This window comes from Hypomesus transpacificus, chromosome 23 (assembly GCF_021917145.1).
Source record: "Hypomesus transpacificus isolate Combined female chromosome 23, fHypTra1, whole genome shotgun sequence".
Taxonomy (NCBI): domain Eukaryota; kingdom Metazoa; phylum Chordata; class Actinopteri; order Osmeriformes; family Osmeridae; genus Hypomesus; species Hypomesus transpacificus.
The window spans coordinates 13,949,486-13,973,226 of NC_061082.1; the positions used below are offsets into that span (position 1 = coordinate 13,949,486).

Here is a 23,741-nt window from a genome sequence, read left to right on the forward strand (position 1 = left end):
TATTTACCTAAACCTAATTTTGGCATTTTGCTGCTAATGCGCTCCACATAGAAATTTAGCGAAAGTTAAGCAACCAGCAAATTATAGCTGTATGTGACACATTAATCATTCCGCCTTTCTGCACCATGGTTATTAACAGGCAGGACACACAGAGTACATATAATATACTATATTTTGCATCACACTCCGGTTTTCCGTGCTCTACGAATTTATCAATTTAATCTGAAGAAATAGGTTATTTTGGGCAAAGGAACCAGTTTGGCCTGGGCGGATTCACACCTTGGATACGCACGTAATTTAAGCAGATATAAAAAGAAAAAATCTGCTTACCTTTTGAATTTTGTTGGCCAAGGCGTCCGATGTGCTTGTCAGCACAGGGGTCTGGCTACTGGCCCTCCTGGCTCGGCTTGTCAAATTGTAGTCGAAATAAATGTCTAAGTTCTTAACCAATATCAAAGTTTAAAACAGCACGGAAAACGGCAGCAGAGTATGATGCAAAGTGTTTATTCGAATCTAACACAAAGGATTGATTCCAACAAACATGAGTAGACCCCAGAGTCTGACTGAAATTTTTCTCTGGACATTTGCTTATATATTTGTTCTCCATTATTTTATGTCTGTAGACCTGTTGGACCGGTATGCAAACTGCATAGGGTCTAAGGTGGGGGGCAGCGAGGAGCAGATGAATGATTTGACTAGCCGCTCGAAGCACTTCATGATGACAGAGGTCAGTGCTATCGGGCGATAGTCATTCAAACATGTGACCTTGGTGTTCTTGGGCACAGGGATAATGGTGGTCCTCTTGAAGCAGGTGGGGAGTACAGACAGGCTGAGGGAAAGGTTGAAGATGTCACTGAAGACCCTTGCCAGCTGGTCAGCACAGCCTCTAAGGACCCTACCTGATATGCCGTCTGGCCAGGTGCCTTGCGAGGGTTGATCTTTTTGAAGCCCTGCCTCACCTCGGCTGCGGTTAGTGAAGGCACACCACTGGCTAGGCTTCCAGGTAGCTCCACTGCAGGGGGGTCACTGTCCCTCTCAAAGCGAGCGTAGAAGGAATTCAGTTCGTCTGGCAGTAGGACAGAGGGACTGGGTCTCACTGTAGCCTCTCCCTTTGTAGTCTGTAATGGCTTTAAGTCCACTCCACATGTGCCTGGGGTCAGAGCCATGGTAGCTGGACTCCACCTTAGTCCTGTAAGCCCTTTTCGCTGCTTTGATGGCCTTCAGAAGTATCTGGCCTTTCTGTTCTGATTAGGGTCCTCAGAGTTAAAGGCGACAGTGCGACACCTCATCATAAATAATCAAATTATTTTTTATGGGCATGGTTACATTTGCCACAATGCTGCTGCTGAAGCCATCTACAGCAACCACGTGGGTGGCCCCAAACATGCCAATATTTTCATTTTTTTTTTACTTTTTGGTGGAAACATTTCCACTTCCGCATTGCGTTCATAGGAAAAGCCAAACTTGAAGTGAATTTATATGCCTCGATTTTCTGTTTTCCCTTCCCCTTTTGGTTTTGGAACAGATAAAACGCTACAGAACTAGTGATTTCTATTGTTTGAAATGGGAAAATCCAAGTTCACGATAACCCCATAAATGACAGGTAAAAGTAGTAAATGTGGTGCTCTAAGATTTTGGTATGATTCCTTGACAATTGCGTCAATTTTAAGTCTTAAAAAATAACTTTTGACAATTTGGTTTCACATACTGTATTTCTTCGATAAACCCTGCCCTCAAATAAACTCCACCCTCGATTAAACGCTGCCCCCCCCACAAAATCAGAAAACGCTTATTTAATTGGTTACATTTTAACACAGTAGCCTATTTATTACTAAAGTAAATCACAAGTGTACAATATAAAATGTAATTCACATCATCAACCCCAAGTTCGCATGCTACAGATCTGTACAGACAATGTAGAACAGTGGTTTTCAACGTTTTTTTCGGCGACCAACATTTTCAAAATGACAAACCATCGCGACCCAAATGTTATGAAAAAGGGTGTTTGCAAATATACAATTTCCCTTTTGTTATTATTTATTTTAAAGTTTAACAGAATAATTTGTTGTAATTGTCATCAGTAATATTATATGCCACCACAGCTGCCCTGCTAATGCATGCACAGTCTGTGTTTGATATGACGCTAGATTGGGAGTTCGGTACTTAATGCCCGCTTAGCGCGCGAGCCAACTTTTTGGGCGTTTATTTGAGCATAAAATAGTTATTTGAGCTTTATGTAAAATAAACATAGCCGTTTTTTAATTGGTAAAACCTTGTCTCTTAATTTTTCAGCCCCACCCTTACGTTTCTTAGCCTGGTTTTCCATCGTTATTCCTCTCCCGGTGCTCCCGATGGCCAGTCCGCTACTGCGGGTGGATTTTCCAAGTAATATAATTGTAAATTCTTGTGCTGTCAGGGGTAGCTGCAGCACCCTCAGCCCCCCTAGTTCTTACGGCCATGTATGTATGTACTTATTTATTAAGTTTGAAGCTCATGATTCATACCCGATGTTTCTGGTTGGACTCTGTTGACGTGTCTGGCTTTGGCACACACGTTCTTTTAGTACCTTTCTGAAGCCAGCCTAACATAACGACTTACAAACTCCAAAACTTGACACACACTGAGAGCGTGAAGTTTGTTGAAGCTGGAGCCATATTGGATGAAGACGACTGCCTGGAATATCAGCTTCCAAAACACTATCGTTGCACCTGCCACCTTCTCAACTTGGTGTCAACAGTTGATGTTGAGGAGGCAAATATCAGCACAGTCTACAAGCGGGTCTCAGGCTCAACGTTTTCAAAGTGCTGGAGTCTTTGGAACAAAAGGGCAAGATTCACCACAGCAGCTGAGATAATTGAAGAGAATTGCAAACTCCAGCTCTTGAGGCCAAATGCAACCAGGTGGAACTCACTCTTCTTAGCAGGGGAAAGGATTGTGAGAATTGCAAGGGAACAAGGAGAAGGGGCCATTACAGCTGTTTGCAGTGCACTAAAGATACCCATGTATGTACCTGCCCCTTTAAATTTTTTAAGCTGAGTTATATATTTTTTCACTTTGAATTGAAAAGATATAAAACACTATATACAGTATATTTATTAACCCTCTGCACAGATGATTAGCATTTTAGAATCGTTTTTTATTTGTTTTAACAGGTTCACGCCTGTCGAGCTTGCATTTCTGTCAGAATATGCAAAAACGATGAGACCAGTTGCAAAGGCCCTTGATGTTCTTCAGGGGGAGACAAATGTGCAAATGGGGTGGTTGGTCCCAACAATTACATTACTCAAGGCTAAGCTCCAGCACTTCCCCATTTCCGCCAAGTTCTGTGGGCCTTTAATTGATGCACTTCTAGCAGGTCTTGAAAAAAGATTCGGACAGATCCTTACAGATCCAGAGCTAATCGCCGCAGCAATCCTAGTCCCCAAATTCAAGATGTGCTGGACAAGTGATGAATGCATCCTAAAACTTGGTAAGTTTGCACTGTTTGCTTTATGCTAGTATCTAATAGAGGAAATTCCTGCATTTGAAGTATCTCTAACATACTAAGCAATTACTGAAGAAATCAAAAGCAAACCAAATAGCAATCTTTATTTGTAAGCCATATAAAGTTGATAAAAATCATCTTTCATTGTTGTAATTTCAATGTTTTAATCCAAGTCCATGGTCCAATTTGGTCCTATTTTTGTTTTTCTATTCCATAGGCCTTGACTATATCAAAAGTCACTTGAAGGACCAAGCTGTGGAGAATTAAGGAGAGATCTCCCATTCTTCAGAGGAGGAGGACTTCTTTGCTGCAATCAAGCAGGCTAGTTCTCAAGATAATGCAAAACAGCTTGAGCTACCTTGGATGCCGAGATGATGCAGTAGAGATTCTTAAGTCTTTCCCGGCAGTATGCAACCTGTCATTGAGGCTTAACACCGCACTCCCAGCCTCAGCAGCCTGCGAGAGACTGTTTAGTGCAACGGGACTGATCTTTAGACCAAAAAGGGCACGGGCACGCATTGGTTCTAAGGACTTTGAAAATCAGCTTCTTTTGAGGCTAAACAGAGGGTTCTGGTAATTCCAATGTACTCTTTCTGTCCTACAAACACAAGAAATACGGACGTGCACACTTTTTCACACAAGGACCGAAATGCTCCTGTGACACCAGTGGTGTTGGTAGTGTAGTAGTTTATGTCCAGTTTTACTGCCCAGTTTTTGAAGGGAATTATGGACAAGCATATCTCTCTCTTACTCTCTCTCTTATTCTCTCTCTCTCTTACACTCTCTCTCTCTGTTTTACTCACACACACAGTCTCTCTGTTTTACTCACACACAGACTGAAATGCACTTCGCAGTCTATTTATCTCCTCCACACACACTGACAAGCACACTCCTTCCACAGACACTCAAATTCTTAACATTCTGTTGCTGCTGAAATTATGTCCTGGTAGTTTTGCAGGCCAGAGTGTGTCTTGAACTCCAGTTTGGAGTTCTATTTAAATTCCAATAAAGTTTGAGAAAAACTTTGTGGTCTTCGACACCATTAATATATTTTTTTATTACTTTAATATTTTTACCATGTCTTGGGCTCCATGTAGCACTTATCGGCTTTCAATTAAGCTTCTATTTCTTACAGTCGTGTCAACTATGAGGTCCAACTAGTTTAGCTTTAGATGGTTTATTTATTTATATTTTATTAAGGTTACTTTTAACTTTTATACTTTAAGTAGATTCTAGAGCCTGTACTTTTTTACTTTTACTTGATTAAAGAGGTTAATTTGACACTTTTACTTTTACCAGAGTACTTTTAAACTCAAGTATCAATACTTGAGTACTTGAGTAACGAATGTGTTTACTTTTGACACCACTGCTAATCTCTCTGACACTGACGCTTTCTCTGTCAGTGGTAGAGTACCGGGCTGGCTACATGCGAGGAGTAGCGGTACGCAAGCAAAAGTGCCGGTACGCTTAAGACTAAAAAATAGAAGTGCCGCGCATCGGTGGGTACCGGCCCACTTCGAGCACTGCTTATGACAAAATAATCATGAAAACATATTTGCCGACCCAATTTTCATCCCCCGTGGGTCGCGTCCCAGACTTTGAAAAACACTGACGTAGAACACTTTGTATTTGAGACAGTTAAAGTGCGGTACTACCCACGCACACCTAATTGATAGCCAATGAGAAAGGGAGTAACCGCACTCATGCTGCACTTGTACTCCCGACTAAACGTGCGGCTTAAATTTTACACTAGGCTTTGTGTTTGACCTCCTTGTCTATTCATTGTTTGTCGACGGCCACACTGCAGCTACAATTTACTAAATCTTTCTTCCTAATCAAGCACGCCGTCCTCGAATAAACGCCGCCCTCTAATCTAATGCACTTCATAGAATTCACTTACATTTTTGTCATCATTTTGCACATAGACTATATAGACTTATAAACTATACATATTTTGCTAGACATATCTTATTTAGGCTATATAGGCCTAACATTTGTCTGAATGACAGATTTATGCAAGGGAACCCTTGTAGCATCTGCTGATAGAAAGGCAAATCGCAACCTTGAAAGGCAGGGGAAAATGGCAGAATGCGCAATTAAACCAAAACACAAGCAAAATAGCCTTAAATTAGCTTTTTCCAGTGTGATTTTGAGAATGTAAAACTACTGGGTGATAAAACACCCCTAGGAAAAATCAAGAAAGTGGGGTCCTGGAATTGTTTTCTCTTCACTGGGCCCAAATGACCGCTCTCAGCGCTTCTAGTATTAAACGGAAGATTGCCAATATGCAGACCTTTTTACCAGCTTGTTTCATATTATAATGTCTGATTTGTTAACCTGTCATGTAGGCAGGATGGAACTTTTATTTTATGATGAAAGTAAAGCCTCATCCTTTTTCATTTATGATACTCACTGTCTTTCTCTTCCTTTCTTTTCTTTCCCCTGCATTTCCTGCCTGCCCTACTCCTCAAGCTGTATGAGAAGCGGCTGTACGGCTCTATGTACAAAGGGGGGTTTAAGTCCATCTCCCTGAGCAGTGTGGAATTGTTAGAAGAAGTCCTGAGGAAGGACGAGAAGTTTCCCTGTCGAGGGGACATGACTTTATGGACAGAGTATCGTGACATGAGGGAGCTTGGTTATGGCCCATTCACAGAGTAAGATCATAGAGTAAGACAGAGCAAGGGAATGTTCCTGTCTACCATTTTGAATCCCAGGAGATAGTCTGTAATCACTCACTGTTTTCAGTGTGTATTAGAGAACTTGATGTGATGACACTGTTCGAAGACATTTTTAGGGGAAAGTAAGTATGTAAATTTGATGTTCGGAGTCATATTTGGAAATGTTGTCCATACATGGACAGGTGAGCTGTCACACTTAGAAGGAAGCAATATATTCTATGAAAATCATCCCTTGATTTTTCCTGCCAATTTGTGTCTTCGTTCGCAGTCAGACAAAAACAACACATGAATTCAAATTAATCAAAGTCATACCAATGTAATAAAAAAATGACTACAAAAGATTTAGAAGTGAGCAATGTGAGCAAATGAGAATCAAGGATGTGTACTTTGAGCGACATTGTACAGCCAATTGTGTCATAATTCTTAACCAGTCTCAACCAACTCCACATATTTTTAGACTTTGTGATTGCTCAGGAATCCCCGAAACACTGGGGCAAAGCTGTTCCAAGTTGCTTTCTCCATCTTAGTGAACTTTTTGGAGAATGAATTGCAATCCAGGATGTTCTTTATTTGTTGTCCAACAAAGACACCTTTGTCACAGACAGCTGTCAAGTCAAAGGTCACATCTGTTCTAAACATTCTCCTTGCCAACACTCAGTTCTGTGTATCCCCCACTATAACATTCCAATCACATCCTGAAATCCTGTGGCACCATCACTCTGCATCTCCACAGACTATTGAACACAACCCCTTCAGTGTGACATTAAATAGTAACTCAATGGAACAAAAACCCAATACATAGTTTTTTAACATTAATCCAACAAATGGTATTAATTTTTTTTTTTCATCCACAGCATCTTCCAGGGTTATGATTTACAGTATAATCGTAAATCTCGAAAATCTACTCGCTTCTAAGTCTTTTGTAGTAATGTTTGTGTTACTTTAGTATGAATAGGCTACATGTTAAATTGGATTCATATGTCGTTTTTTTTATTAATGTACATGAAAAGACATTTGCCAGTTTTTTTGGGGAAATAGGTAGGCCTACCGTATTTTACGGAAATAAAGCCACGGCCTGTACCCTGATTTGACAGTTTTCTTGTGGTTGTACGGCTTATAATTTGAATCGGCCTGTAGCCCGGCTTTAGAACAAAAAAAGTGGGTTTGTCCCAAGATCTCTACAGACCATGCAGCTGCAGCTAATTTAATGCTCAACACTTGAACGGGGGCTTATTACTTGAAAGAGGAATTCTTTACTGTGTAGTCTCAGTTACACTATCAGGGCTTGGAAATACAGTGACTTGCTCAAATAGGCAAATGGCTAGTAAAACATAACATTTCATAATAATTTCAGTAAATCAAACAAGACCCAGTGAAATGCTATACAGCTAGCAAACTAACGTTAGCTAGCATCGCTAACGACATTGGCTAATTCAACTTCGGTAGTGTAACCGAGTTCTTTGTAGTTTCGTTTTAGATATAATTTCATATGGTTGTGTGGACAATAAAGGCCGATATATGCTTCTGCGTTTTTCGAAAAACTGACACATGGGAACGCCCTCGTCTCTGTGGAATGCCCTCTACAAGCTCTCCGTCAGCCCTCGTAGAGCCTCGGAGAGCTTGACGTGCACCTCCTTAATTTTGTAACTCTCCGTCGTAGCTACGGAGAGCTACGGAGACCCCCTTGGCTGTGATTGGTCAGTATTAAGTACCGCTTGCGTCAGGGGTAGGGGCGGGGTTGCCGTGATAGCAGGACGAACAGAATCCTTTGACCGCCAATGCTTGTAACGTTTTTAAAATTCATATTTCAGCTAAACGGTACGTGTAAATCAGAATCTGAATTAAAATGTGACGAGAAATGGGCAGTGTAGTTGCTGAAAATGTGCGTATTTTATTGATGGAACGGCTAATTTGTAAATTTGCTCCGACTTTTCGGTAACCTAGGTAAATAAACACTCAACGACGTCTAAACAAAAAACCGTTGCGCCACCTACTCTTCTGGCGGTGAATTGTTTTCAGCACCCACAGCCTACGGAGAACCATAAACGCAGTCTATCCGTCCGTATCCGTGCGCCCGCCCATCCGGAAACGGAGACGCAGAAGCATATTTCGGCCTTTAGACACAGCCGGCTGCAGCAGGCTGCCTTGAAGCTGAGATTGCCATTGGCTGCTTCAGCCGGTCTGCAGGCAACGCCGGCGCTGCATGAAGTCAAACACAGCTAATGCCCTTGGACCCAGAATGCCCCGCGGCAAGCTGAAAAGCTACAAAGTTAAGGGCATTAGCTTAGTTAGATAAGCATTTTTCAAAGTTCTATTGTTGTCTGTTTTGATATGTATAATGCTATGGTCTGTAGATTAGATAATTTGAGTGTTCACCCTGATTGTAGATGTTGTCTAGTTAGATTGCTTTGCAAGCTGTCCACTAGTGTCCCTTGGTAAATAAACAGTCGGTCTATATTCCAGAGAGCCTTAGACTCGAATTTACGAATACATGGTTCCTATTTAGGTGGGATGCGGCTCATAGAAAATGCGCCCTCTTATCCGTAAAATACGTTACATTCTAAATATCAATATCCTGGTCTCAAAAGCTAAATTTGTGGGGAATAATAACCATTTTATATATTATGAGTCATAAGCAATTAGGAAATAACACTTACTACCCAGGAACAAAAATAGTATTACATTGTGCAATGATCTGTTTGGATTTGCTTTGCCAAAGGATGTTGCCTTTGAAAATATAACTGATATATTTGAATGTACAATATTATGATACCTTCAGCATTTACTGATATTGTGTTTCCTCTAAGGGAAGGGGAGAGGTGGTACAAACTGCGGGCAGTATTGAACAAGCGCATGCTACATCCTAAAGAATCGGTGCAGTATGGAGATGTGGTCAACGAGGTGGTCACCGACCTGATCAAGAGAATCTATCATTTGCGTCAGACCAGCCCCACAGGAGACCTGGTGCCAAATCTGTCTAATGAGTTGTACCGATTTTCTTTGGAGGGTGTGTAGACAAACTGTGAGAAGGAATATTAACTAATGTGTATGTCATCAGATAGACTTCTGACCATCTGCAAATTAGTCCCATGACATTATTATTTTAAGAGAGTGCTTAGAACTTATTAAATCAAGCTCCAAATAACTTCAACCTTAGCTCAATTTAAGTTAACAGTTTAATGGAATACATTTTTTACGGGGTTTGTTGTAAAGTGTGTATTTATTGTAACAGGTGGATTATTTTGATTTCTTTAAGGAATCTCCTCTATTCTTTTTGAGACACGGGTTGGCTGTTTGGAGGACAAGATCCCAGAGGAGACGCAGAACTTCATTGACTCCATAGCTCAGATGTTCTCTTACAGTATGGTGGCTTTACTTCTTCCTAAATGGAGTCGCAACCTTCTGCCCTATTGGGGGCGCTACATCGCTGGCTGGGAAGGCATCTTCAAATTCTGTCAGTAATGGTAGTGGAAGGACATATTTGAGGTTGTCGAACACAATCAAGCCAACTCGAACTCAACACAAACAGCAGCATAATACTACCAGTAATCACTAGTTTAAACGTGAATTCATATGTTAAGTATATAAAAGCTTAAAGGTCACATGATATGCTGTTTTTGGATGCTTTTATATAGGCCTTAGTGGTTCCCTATTACTGTATCTGAAGTATCTTTCCCGAAATTCAGCCTTGGTGCATAATTACAGCCACTACGAGCAGTCCCACAATGAGCTTTCCTCAAAACGCGCTGTTTCTGTGTTTGTAGCTTTAAATGCTAATGAGGAGGAGAGGGCCGGCAACATGCGCTAATGTTTATGATGTATCACAATGGCTCGTAGCCCCCGTTGCTGTAAGATGCCTTGAATTTAGCCATTCTCATCTGATCACCCTGGTTTGCAGAGGTGCACACTCATAGTCATTTCAATTGGGTAAAGGCGGATATTGTGCGCGCCATAACACCAACCGCAGAACGGTTATCCAAATAACAAAGAAGTGTACAACACTGGCGTTACAGCGTTTGTATTCACACACACACTTGATACCATCTACCTTTACATTAGTGACAGTAACTCAGCTGGCTCGTAGCCCCGCTACTGTAAAATGCCTCGAATTTGCCCATTCTCATCTGATCACCCTGGTTTGCAGAGGTGCACACTCATGAACATTTCAATTCACACACACACTTGATGCCATCTATTACATTATATCTTTACATTAGCAACAGTAACTCAGCTGTTAGCTGCAGAGCTAATGTTACAGCCACATTCTAAGGGTAGCAAGCTTAGTAACCATATACAATAAAACAGCAAAATTATATAGCGTTAGTTAACTTACTTGTCCAAGGTTTGTAGCTTGACCAAGGAGAGTTTGGAATGATCCAGAATGTAATTTCAGCAAGGCCAACTTTGTTTTGTCTCAAGTTAAGGAAACAGTAGTTCAGTCAAGACACTCACGTGATTGATTTCACCATTCATTCATACACATGACAAATGGTTTAACATTGGCGGAATGGATGTACATGGGGAAGCGCTCCCTGCCTTCACTGCAGCATGCATGACATGAGGCAGGGAGCAACAAGTTAAATCACCCACAGGGAGAACAGACAGACCACATGGGGGCGAAGGGGATGGAGGTGGGTGGCAGCAGCGCAGAACACAAGGGTAATCGAGGACGCGTGTGCGTGCATGTGTGCGACTTTATAGCGCCGCCTATCAAGCTAAGCCTATGGGCTGAGAACACGGCGATGGGTGATATGGCGCGCGCTGACCGAGTTCCATGCCTGAACTAGCTCCGCTTATTGGCTGAAATGTTTTGCGCAGACATACAAATCTTTGGGAAGTTGTGTCGGCGCATTTCCAGCGAAAATAAAATTAAGATACTGGTTGTGCAGAGGCTTGGATGAAGGAACTAAAAAAATACTTTTGTTTTGATTTGTACATCCAAACACTGAGCAACTGTTATGCTTCGTTCGTTTGCTAGCCATGATGTCTCTCCAGGAAAAACTGATATTGCACTTGCCTTTGCACGATCGTAGCTCAGTTTTTCATGGGTGGGCCAGATTATCTGGGCGGGCAAAGCAGAGAGAAGGGCGGTAGCCTGGCTCGTTGTGACATCACAAAGGAGATTTTCAAACCAAGCGTTTGAGCCTTCATTTTCTCAAAGGCGGAGAAAAAAAATACCCAGGGCTTGGTTTACACCTATCAAAAATTCTAGCCACTGGGGGACCAAAGGCAGGCTAGGGGAACTCATATTAATGTTAAATAACGTCCTAAGTGAAGTTTTCATGTCATGTGACCTTTAAAATGTTTGCTGTCTTACAGCTGGAAGGTTAATTGACATGAAGATGGATGTCATTCAGAGGCGTGTGGACAAAAACCAGGAGGTGGAAGGAGAATACTTAACATACCTTCTCTCCAACACCAAAATGACCAATAAGGAGGTGTATGGCAGCATTGCCGAGTTAATACTGGCAGGAGTGGACACGGTTAGTAAGCTCTGAAAATGCACCAGCCGTCCGTGTAACTCAGTAACAGTGGATTGAGGGGGAAGTTGATTCATAAAACATTTTTGTTGTCTTTCAAGACATCCAATACCATGATGTGGGCTATGTACTTGCTGTCCAAATACCCTGAAGTTCAGGACACCCTTCATCAGGAGGTGTCCAAATGTGTGCCAGGAGAAGATATCCCCTCAGCTTATGACGTGGCACGTATGCCATATCTCAAGGCTGTCATCAAGGAAGCACTGAGGTGAGGACCAATGATTATAGAATCAAATATAATCTATGTTTGTGTAGAAATTGCTCCATAATTGAATATGATTTAATGTCCTGGGATTAACCAACTCACTGGATTATGTGAAATGAAACTTGTGCATTAAATGTGTAACACTCCTATGATGCATTACATTATGCAAATCCTTTTTACCAGAATGTATCCTGTGGTCCCCATGAACGCACGTCTCTTGACAGAAAATGATGTAATTATTGGTGGATATTATTTCCCCAAAAAGGTGAGTTTGTTTATATGAAACCAAACCAGAGTTATAAACTGTTGCACAATGTCACAATACAATATAGGGACAGGGTTCATAATAAAAAGGCTTTTCAAAGTTTAGATCAGAGCCTAGATCAGAGATATTTTGGTAGTGCCAGCATTTTACATATGTTAGAAGTTTCTTGTTCATGAATCCCTGCTCCCATTTCATTGTAGGTCACTTTTTTACCCAAAACATTGCATTCCTCTCATTGAGTAGCCTTTGTAAAATAAAACATATTTGAAAGATATCCTTGATCCTCATTCTTTTCAGACTACCTTTACACTCTGCCACTATGCCATCAGCTATGATGAGAAAACGTTCCCGGAGCCAAACAAGTTTAAGCCAGAACGATGGCTAAGGGATGGCCGAAATCGGCCAAACCCTTTTGGCTCAATTCCATTCGGTTTTGGAGTGCGGGGATGTGTTGGCCGGCGGATTGCAGAGCTTGAGATGCACCTTGCTCTGTCAAGGGTAAGAAATTATCTGCTATGTAGATTAGCTTATGCTGGCCGAGAAGTGCACAAAAAAATATGGTATTTCTTTGATTAAACTCCAACCTTGAATAAACCCCACCTTTGATTAAACGGTGCATTAAAATCTGATGAAGTAAGATAAACAAGGCAACCGTTTTTTATTTGTAATTTTATTTTACATTTAACCTTATACAAACTGGTACGGTACAAAGTACACAACTGTCACATGTTTCTGCATCAGCATCATCCTCGTTGGCCTCCTTGTCAGCAACATTAATTCAGTTAATTAATTTGGTACCGCACAAGCTGCAGAACTCCCAGGTAATGCAAGTGTAATTTTGCAAAGTTTAAACATCTTGTGCAACACCTCCGTGTATCCCTTCCATTCTGACAACATTTTATTTTGAAAATCTTCTCTTAACCTCAGAGAGAAGCAGATTAACAATTGGAATGAATGAACGTGCCCAAAATGATTCCTTATCTTTGTTGACCTATCTGAACTATTGGAGTGTAAGTGTAATACCCTTCAAGCCTAGAACGTGTTGTGACCTGACGCACTGGAGGTGCAATACCGATGTTGTATTGCTCACCAATGGTCACGGTATTGTCCCTGTAACAGAGACCATCAACAAGATGCCAATCTGATCATCTCTGTAAACCATGGTATGCTGCTGAACACATCACCACAAGAACCTCCAACTTTGCATTACATGCCGCCTCATACAATGCCTTATCTTTCTGGAGAAGCTTCAAAGACTTGATACCAGACCGTGTCTCCCTCTCCCCAGGGATCTATCTAATAATTCCAGGAATCTCTCTCTGTGTGTCTGTCAATTTTTTTAACTAGTCCACAGTGCTCGTGATACAGTCAGTGATTAAGATGGCAGTGAAATACAAAAATATAGATTACGTGAACTATAGATAGTGCACAGTGCCCGGGATAAAATTGGTGACACACACACAGATCTATGGAATTATATAGTCCTGTGCAGCTGGTACCTATATTTCTAAGATCACAATTGAAATTCCCTGTCATCTCTGAAACTTGTTCAACCTCCACATCATCTATTCCAGTCACTTTTGCACCTCATAGAAGCAATTTGTAAATATAGATGCAAGCAGCGATGTGGGTTCCTCCACTGAACGGGGATTTGAACTCATGAGCATCCTGTTGTTGGCCAAACATGAAGTAGTTTTGCTCTTTTTTTGTCCAACTCTCGATCTTCTACAGTGTACATGTTTATAATATTTTGCGGAGGAACCCGCATCGCTGCTTGCAGCTATATTTATTAGGGTTCCTCCGGTAGGAGGGGAACCTATTGTTATTGTTGGTATTCTTATTATTAAGGTTCCACCGGTAGGAGGGAACCTATTGTTATTATTGGTATTCTTCTTATTATTATCAGGTTCCTCCGGTAGGAGGGAACCTATTGTTATTGTTGGTATTCTTATTATTATTATTAGGTTCCTCCGGTAGGAGGGAACCTATTGTTATTGTTGGTATTCTTATTAGGGTTCCTCCGTCAGGAGGACCATATTGTGTTTGTTGGTATTATTATTATTGGGGTGTGCTTGCCTTTGGCGAGCACAAACCATTGTAATCTCACATATATATTATTATTATTGTTTCTCTTCACACCCCTAAAACTCAGTCAATATTTGGACTACATAGACAACCTAGGTGTCAAAAGTTTCGTCTTGGTAGCGATTGAGTTGCTTGTATTGGGATTTACGTTCCGTTGCACGGTTTAAGTAGACATTAAGAATTTGTGGCGAAAGGTGAAGCTAATGGTGGCTAACTTGCTAGCCACAGTCACTGACGCCACTAACGTCACTAACGTCACAAAAGCTCGCGTGACTGTCTCTAGCAGAACATTAGTTTAGCAGCTTGTTAACTTATGGGAGGAGGCTAAGCAAACTGCTTTACTGCAAGGCAGCTGCAGAAACGCCACAAGCAAAGAGGCCTGGGTGATAACTATTTGCTCATTTTACTTTGTGATATGACACACAGTTGTAATGTGTAATGTACAATATAAGCTAATATTATTAAGGAAGTACATCTACTTTCGGAAACAGTCTACTATTTCACTGAAGCATTAGCATCATGACATTAGCCTCTGTTGCCCGGGAAACACATACTACAGCTGTCTATGATGCATCTGTTTTCAATCGTTAAAATAAACATTCCTCACACGGATATATTATGACAATAGATTACAAGTAAACGATTTGTGGGTGAAATTATCATTACCAGTGGTTTCAAACCAGTATAGCTCACGACACTGCAACGCTGTAGCCTAGTCTACTAACGCTAGCTAACAAAAACATCTCCACAGCTGTTTACAGTAGGAATTCAAACAGCGGGACATCCATTGCCACAACCTAAACTTTGTCAATCGGTTCATGAAAATAATTCATTTCAGCCTAGACCGTACAACGGATGTAACGTTAAATCGAATTCAACCAACGCAATCGCTACAGTACCAAGACGAACAGTCTAGTATTACAATCTACCGGGGCAGCTTCTCCACACAGGGCTTATCGCATTCTGCCTTGTTACTGTCAATGATCGCTACCGCTGACATTTTTATGAATGCAGGATTTCCCCCTAAATAAATGTCAAGCTTATTTACGTTTTGGGGGGCATATTTTCAGTTAGCAGATGGTACTATTTGAATCGCGATTCCATCTGAGATAGCTACTGCTGGTACAGTACAGTAACGTTTTTTAAAAGAAGCTTATGAATCAATGCAATGAGTAGGCTACTAATGCCTGAAAATATCACGAGAAGGGAAAAACTTACAATGATGTTTAAATCATAGAGATAGGTTATTTATTACACCGGTATATTTAGCCAATTTAAAACCTGCATGTAATAGCCTAATGTGTCACATTAAAGAGTTGTCTTAATAACAAATAGCCAGCTAGACCATATACTAGACGCCCAGCAGAAGTTTGTAGCCATATAAGGCCTATCTATATATATAGGCTACTTGATTTGGCTGCAAGATTCGCTGATTTTGGGTGTCCAAGATATGAAGGATTCTGATCTGTAGCAACAGTCTAGCCATGTAGCTAGCCTTCTCCGGGAAGAGTGGATTTTCGAAGTCTGGAAGAGAATTTTAGGCTAGTGCTACTTGCCCCACTGCACTGGACAAGTTATTAAAACTTAAATAAAATGAAATGCAATGTTAGGCCTACTTCACGTTATGTGCCACTTATTAGGCTACGTCTATCGATTTTATTTGACCGAATTCTGCATCAGTAAAACACCAAAAAACTGGCTTCGTCCCAAGATCTCTACAGACCGGCTAATTCAATCAAGCAGTGCTGCAAGACCCAGTGAAATGTATATCCTAGCTAGCGGTTTAGGCTGAAATTAAGTATTTTCATGAACAGACTTTGACATTGACAAAGTTGAGGCTGTGGCAATTAAGTTAAGTAACAACTTTGTTGCAGGAGCATTCTTTGTCTACGTTGCGAGCTAACAGTGTCCGGTAGGCTTCTTCGCTATAAATAATGATGTCGCTATAAATAATGATGTTAAACCGAGACCATAAGCCCTCAAAGAAAATGTAAGGTCAAAGAAACAAAAGAAAGGTTTGAGTTTACTAAAAAATTATCAATACAATAGGGTAATGTAATAATACAACTCCTAAATCCTTTTCTAACTAGACTCCTCTATCTTGCATAATGAAACATAACGTTTTTTAAGTAGTCTAATCAATAAGCCTGCGCTTGCCATCATTACTCAAATGATGCCATTCAGGGCGGTAAAATTACAAAATAGTACGCAAGTGTCTCAGAAATAATAGAGAGCTATTTGTCTTCTAGGCCAACCAATGGGAATATTGTGAATAAAAACAACACAGACATAGGGAGCAAATAAACAGGCAGATGTTAGCCTTGCATTGTTTGAAAAAGAAGAAGCAGGAAGCCAGCTAGTATATAATAGGCAGATGTTGGATGTTGGATCATATCACACCATGGAAAACCAAAGTCGTCCCCACGTCTGGATCGTTGGCAGCTCGTTGATCTACTGGCTTGCGCGGCACGCGGAGGAGGTCGGACTGTACCCCGACCTTGCACTGGAGTGCCATATTGAATAGGTAGGGGTGAGGGGCATGAGGTGGGCAGACCTTGTGCCTAAGCTCCGTGAGAAGCGTTGCATGCTTCCCAGCCCGAACATAATGGTGCTCCACGTCGGGGGAAACGACCTCAGCCAAGTGACCGGGCTGGACCTGACGAGGCGGATGAAGCGAGACCTGGGGGCCATCATGGAGATGTTCTCAAACACTCTGCTGGTGTTTTCGGATATCCTGGAACGCTGCGTCTGGAGGTATCAGAGGAGCACCAGCGCTTCTGGTATCGACAGGGCAAGACGTCAACGCAGCGGTGTCTAGCTTCCTGGCCGACCGTGGGATGGGGAGCATTCAACACCCCCAAATACGACACGGTTTCGTGGGGATGTACCGACCCGACGGTGTCCACCTTGATCACGTTGGAAACAATGTGTTCTTGGGAAACATCCAAGACGGTCTCCGACGAATCCTGTGCTAGCCACAGCACACACAACAACGGCTCTTTTAAGAGCCACCCATAATGTAAAAAAAAGAGCAATAAGACCGTTCAAAGTGCCGTTGTAATTTTACAACCATGGGGTCTTACAGGGTTAAATGGTACCACATCTTTGAAGTGTGTCATAAAAAGCGGCGTCACGTAGGCTAGGCATTGCGAGCTCAGCTCACGGTGTAGGCTATACGGTAGGCTACTCCATATAGCGACCAACTCTACATTCATATGTCTCTGAGCTTGCTTTAAAATAACAGAAAACATTAATATATTGACGTTGATAGGCTACATTTAGATGCTCTTATGAATCAAAACGTCCTACCACTTGAGAAATACGGTCCTACACATAATTAGACAAATGCAATATTAGATGTCCCATAGCCTACAACCTCATAACCAGGTGCAACAGTTGCCTCGAGAGGATTAAGATGTTAAAGAAGCAAATGCTGTGTCTTCCTCTTGTGGCAACCAACAAGTTGTTTATATCTGATTACAATTTAATAAGTTACCTAGCGCTGCATCTTCATGAGCTACATTTGGCCTCCTCATTACCAGTATCACCTCTCCTGCATCTGAGCAATACATGTAATTTTTACAAAATTAACATCAAGGGAACACAATGGTCAGAACTGCAGTCATACATTTAAATGCTTTTTTAAATATTTAAACACCAGGAGACTATGGGCAGCTGGGGCAGCCGCAAGCACACCCTCACAATTTCCCCAGAAATTGTATGCTCTCTAGTTATTGTAGTAATTTATCTCATGAACACATTGGTAAAAAGTTTTGAAATTTGGCATATTGATACAACATGCCACAACTACGGCCCAAACACAGACTGGCCCACATCAGACAATAGGGGGCGCCACAGGCCACGCCCTAATGTCTACTTTTTAGAGTGATTGCATTTCCACCCCATTGCTCCAATTTTTCTGAAACTTGGTGTGCATGCCTCATTTTTCATGAGGAACAAAAAAGCCTCAAGGACCCATAAGGTCTGCCATGATGGATTTTCCTGTACAGTGATAATTTGGGAAAACATTCCAAATTCCTCTTCTCTTGAACCAAAGGTCTAATTGACTTGATATTTGGTACATATGTATATCATTGACGTGTTTAAAAATGTTACTTAAGGTAATTGAATCAAGTACAAAATGGCTGAAATGGGTGTATTTATGTATATGTCCACATTGCCTCAATATGTTTGTGTCACTAAATCAAATGTATTTTTGAAGGATGGTTCAAACCTAATAGGCTTTAAGGTGACATGCCTTTGAAGTACCATGCAAAGTTTCACCTTGATATGTCAAAATATGACTGAATTACAGCTGTTTGAAATTGGGCCAAATCTGCTCGCCATTGGAGAAACAGCTTTTTTGATTATCTTTATTGAACTTTGTGTATTCCATGGTTTTTCATTTTTTATTTTGACAAAACGGTTTCTAGTCTTCAGATAAATCCTCCGGTTGTAAAACATAGCAATGCGTGTTTATTTGAGCCCATCACAACACTCCAATCATCTGTTTAGCGAGACTGTGTAAACCACTTCAAAACAAGTCAGGTTCACCACAGTAGCTAGCTACTTGTAGTCTACGCATGGTAGAGATAACGCTAATGGTTATCTCTAATGAAGTAAAGTGATTGTTCAGGTGGATTCCTTGTCTGTTACACAAATTAATTTCAGTAACCTAAGCCAGGACACATCCCCAGTGATGCTAGGCATGATTTGAAATTCCCTTCAATGACAAGTTATGGCACTCCAAACAACCTTTTATAAAAACTATAAGTAAGTTATTCTTTACAGCAGCAACCCAGTCATCCTGTTGTCCCATTGTTATAGGAAATGTATAAGCAGTTTCAACTTTGGCTGAATCTAACAACGCTTACCACAGGAAAAACAGCTTACTTTTTAATACAGTAACTGAACATGACAATATTGAACACTGAGAATAGCTCAATGGGCTTGGATAGTGACCTGTAAAGTATAAGGTCGTAGGTTGGAATCCTGCCATTATCTTTTGGCCTTTCATAATTTTGATTATCTGTTTAGTTCAATGGGATGACATCATTCTGAAGTACCACAAACAATTTCACCTTGGTATGTCATAATATGATTGAATTAGAGCAGTTTCAACGTTGGCTGAATCTAACAACGCTCACCACAGGAGAAACAGCTTACTTTTTAATACAGTAACTGAACATGACAATACTCAACACTGATAATAGTTCAATGGGCTGGGATGGTGACCTGTAAAGTATAAAGTATTAGGTTGGAATCCAGCCATTATATTTTGGCCTGTCATAATTTTGATTATCTGTTTAGTTAAACAGGATGACATCATTCTGAAATACCCTGCACAAATTCATGCAATTTCACCTTGAAATTCCTAACCTTTGTCCCAAAGCTGACCAAGGCTAATACTCTGCCCTTTCTATTCATACAGTCTCAACAGTTGGTGTGTAACAGAGAGGATAGAGACTAACTTGTAACCTTATGAGTGTTGAGTTCAAATCCCCATTCAGCCTATTGTTGTTGGCCAAACATGAAGTAGTTATGCTTTTTTGTTGTCCAACTCTCGATCTTCTACAGTGTACATGTTTATAATATTTTGCGGAGGAACCCGCATCGCTGCTTGCAGCTATATTTATTATAATTTTTCTTCTCCTTGCGCCCCAATATCTCAAAAAGTCCCTTGTCATACATTTTCTAATTTGGCATATTGATATTACATCCAAGTGGGTACCCCCACACCAAATATGGGCCACATCGGACCAAAGGGGGCGCCACAGGCCATGCCCAAAAGTCACATTTTCAAAGTGATGGCATTTCCACCCCATTGCTCCAATTCTTCTGAAACTTAGTGTGCATGCCTCAGTTTTCACGAGGAACAAAAAAGCCTGAGGACCCATAAGGTCCGCCATTATGGATTTTCCTGTACAGTGATAATTTTGGAAAACATTCAAAATTCCTCTTCTCTTGAACCAAAGGTCTAATTGACTTGAAATTTTGTACAGATATGTATCATTGACGTATTTAGAAAAGTTACTTAAGGCAATTGAATCAAGTACAAAATGGCTGAAAGGGGTGTATTTATGTAAATGTACACATTGCCTCAATATGTTTGTGTCACTAAATCAAATGTATTTTTGAAGGGTGGTTCAAACCTAATAGGCTTTAAGGTGACATGCCTTTGAAGTACCATGCTAAGTTCTACCTTGATATGTCAAAATATGACTGAATTATAGCTGTTTGAACTTGGACCAGATCTGACGATGCTCGCCATTGGAAAAACAGCTTTTTTATTATCCAGTTATTGAACTTTGTGTATTCCATGCCTGGGAATTGCTCAATTAGCTGAGATGTTGTGCTGGTAAGCAAAGGGTTGTAGGTTCAAAACCAGTCAGAGGCAGGGATGGATTAACCAACGGGCCTACCAGGCCCAGGGGCCCATGAGCTCAGGGGGCCCATAACCCAGAGCCTGGGCGTATCGTTGCTGTTATTAACTTGATGTACTAGGGTATTGATATGATGATATGCGCCGTAGCCGGTATATGCTAGGCTTAAGTCATTAATGTCTTTAACAGGGCCCCAAAAGTCCTACTGATTAAAATTTTAAATAGCCTAAACATTTACTTTGAAGATGTCACAAGAAAGAAACCTTCATGATACCTTTCAAGTGAGTGTTTGTCCCCTCAGTTTATCTATAGGACTTTAGAGGGGCTGAGTACTCCATGCAATATGGGCCCTTCAACTTTGTAGGGAGAAATCCAAAAAGCAAGTGCAAAACAATAGCATTAGAGCTGTGTTTAAGCACCCCCAACACACTATTTATTGAAGATATATTATTAAGCCTATGATGGTAATTTTTCAAGAAAGAGAGAGGTTTGTGTGGGCTACAAACACATCCAGGCCCAAGGGCCCATGGTTTCTTAATCCGTCCATGGTCAGAGGCATAGTTTTTTTTTTTTTATTCTGACAAAATGGTTTATACATAGCAATGCATGTTTATTTGAGCCCATAACAACATTCTGATCATCTGTTTAGCGAGACTGTGTAAACCACTGCAAAACAAGACAGGTTCACCACTACTTGTAGTCTAGACATGGTAGTGTCAGAGTTATCTTTAATGAAGTAAATTGATTGTTTAGGTGGACCTGTTGTGCAAATTCATTTCAGTAACCCAAGCCAGGACACATCGCCACTGATGCTAGGCATGATTTAAAATTCCCTTCCATGACAAGTTATGGCACCTCAAACAAACTTTATTTTTTACTACGAGTAAGCTATTCTTTACAGCAGCAACCCAGTCATCCCATTGTCCCAGACAAGGTTTGCACAGACAAGGAATTTACTTTGGCAGGAAGGTGCATACAATAAACATATAGGAACCAAAAATTTAAATATGTGTACTATCTATACTAAGGGTGCACAAACTAGCAGTACTAAGTGGAATTTGAATTAAATAAAATGTACAATAAAATATAGCTGCAAGCAGCGATGCGGGTTCCTCTGCAAAAAGGGCATAATATTAGAAAAATGTACAATGTAGAAGGTCAAGAGTTGGACAAAAAGAAAGCAAAACGACTTAATGTTTGGCCAACAACAATAGGCCGAATGGGGATTTGAACTCATGAGCATAAGGTTACAAGTCAGTCTCTCTATCCTCTCTACTACACACCAACTGTTGAGAATGTATGATTAGAAAGGGCAGAGTATTAGCTTTGGTCAGCTTTGGGACAAAGGTTAAGAAACGGTTGACATTTCAATGTCAAATTGCATTAAATTGCACATGGTACTATTTCAGAATAATGTTATCTCGAAGCCAATGAGGTTTGGAAAACCATCAGTCAAAATTATATTTGATTTATTGACACGAAGATAGTGAGGCAATATGCACATTTACATAAATACACCCCTTTCAGCCATTTTGTATTGCATTTCTTATTCAATTGGACCCTTTATAAAAACATGTATTCCACACATCTGTAACAAATTTCAAGTCGATTGGATCTGTGGTTCATGAGGAGAAGGGTTTTGAAGTTTGTACTAAATTTGGACAGTACAAGAAATTCCATGAGTATGACAATATGGGTTCTTGAGGCTTTTTTGTTCCCCATGAGAAATAAGGCATGTCTACCAATTTACAGGCATTTTGGACCTATGTGCCGCTGGGGAAATCACGAAGACTTTGGGCATGTTTTATAGCGCCACCTATGGGCGTACTTGGGCCACTAGCCGACTGGTAATAATGAGTGACCTGTTGTATCATTGGGCCAAATTGGAAAAAATCGGGCCAAGACTTTTTGAGCTATTGGGCCATTTAGCTGAGAAATATAATAATAATAAGAATACTAACAAAAACAATAGGTTTCCTCCTACCGGAGGAACCCTAATAATAATAATAAGAAGAATACTAACAAAAACAATAGGTTCCCTCCTACCGGAGGAACCCTAATAATACCAACAATTACAATAAGGTTCCTCCTGATGGAGGAATCCTAATGAAAACCTTGGACAATTTAAAGAAGGATTTGATAAGCCGCTGTTGCTGAAAAGAGGTGCTGTTCCAACCGTATCACAAACCTAAGCTGTAAGTATGATTTTTTTCGTTAGTAGTTAGCCTATTAGCAATGCTAACGTCTCCTGTATCTAGCATAGGTAGAATGCTAAATAAGTTTCTAAACAAATCAACATACCTTACTTAGCAAATGACTCTAGCTAGACTAGCTGTAGTCGGCATTAGAAGGGAAGCTTCAGGAAAAAATGGCCAGAAAACGAATAGCAGTCTAGCCTATTGCTAACGCCTGTCTAGATTTTCTATTTGAAAGAACTGGTGAAAGGCAGGTGCTAGATACAGGATACGTTAGCATTGCTAATAACTGTTACCGACAAAATCATACTACAGCTTGCAGTTGTGATGAACATAAGATCGGAATGCCCCTCTTTTCAGCAACAGCTTCATAGCAAATCCTGCTTTACATTGTCCCAGGTTTTCAAACCCGTCCTTGGTGAAATGGTTCACGCAAATGTGTAATTGAGGGTCGAACTGCTCAGGGATCTTCTACGCTACGGTATAGACAAACATCTGCCATGCCCGTGGAGTCAGTGTTAGCTAGACTGCTAGCATTTGCATATACAAGACACGACAATTGATCAAGGATACTGTTAAGGCTTTTAATATATTTGGCCAAACAACCAAAACTATTCTGCTATGATTTAAGGAAGAGGGGTAAACAGTGTATTAACATTAACCAAATATGCTGGAATTACAGTTATTTGAGTCTTTGGGTTAAATCAGAGCCAGTCTGGTCAAAGTAAGTTCAATGAAAAAGTTCAGCCCAACCAATGTTACATACCCTACTCGGAGACCTTAAGGAACAGTGTGAAATACCCCCAAAAGCCCAGTCAATGACCCCTTTAATTAAATCAATTACAAGGCAAACATGTTACAAAATGACTAACCTTGATCATTGTAAATCAGAGAGAGAAAGAGTAA

The 23,741-nt window shown here is 40.7% G+C and overlaps 1 protein-coding gene across 4 annotated transcripts in view; it reads left to right on the top strand.

Annotated features, from left to right (window-relative positions):
• The first annotated feature begins 693 nt into the window (after window positions 1-693).
• LOC124485070 (sterol 26-hydroxylase, mitochondrial-like) overlaps window positions 694-23,741 on the top strand; it is a 29,122-nt gene continuing 6,074 nt past the window's right edge. The window contains exons 1-9 of one of the 4 annotated variants that reach the window (XM_047046375.1): window positions 2,325-3,002; window positions 3,153-3,469; window positions 3,702-6,138; window positions 8,970-9,169; window positions 9,419-9,616; window positions 11,482-11,645; window positions 11,744-11,910; window positions 12,091-12,172; window positions 12,470-12,670. In XM_047046375.1, the coding sequence (XP_046902331.1) occupies window positions 5,984-6,138; window positions 8,970-9,169; window positions 9,419-9,616; window positions 11,482-11,645; window positions 11,744-11,910; window positions 12,091-12,172; window positions 12,470-12,670 (1,167 nt within the window). In that variant the 5' untranslated portion in view covers window positions 2,325-3,002; window positions 3,153-3,469; window positions 3,702-5,983. The other 3 variants (XM_047046374.1, XM_047046376.1, XM_047046377.1) reach the window with 3 other exon arrangements.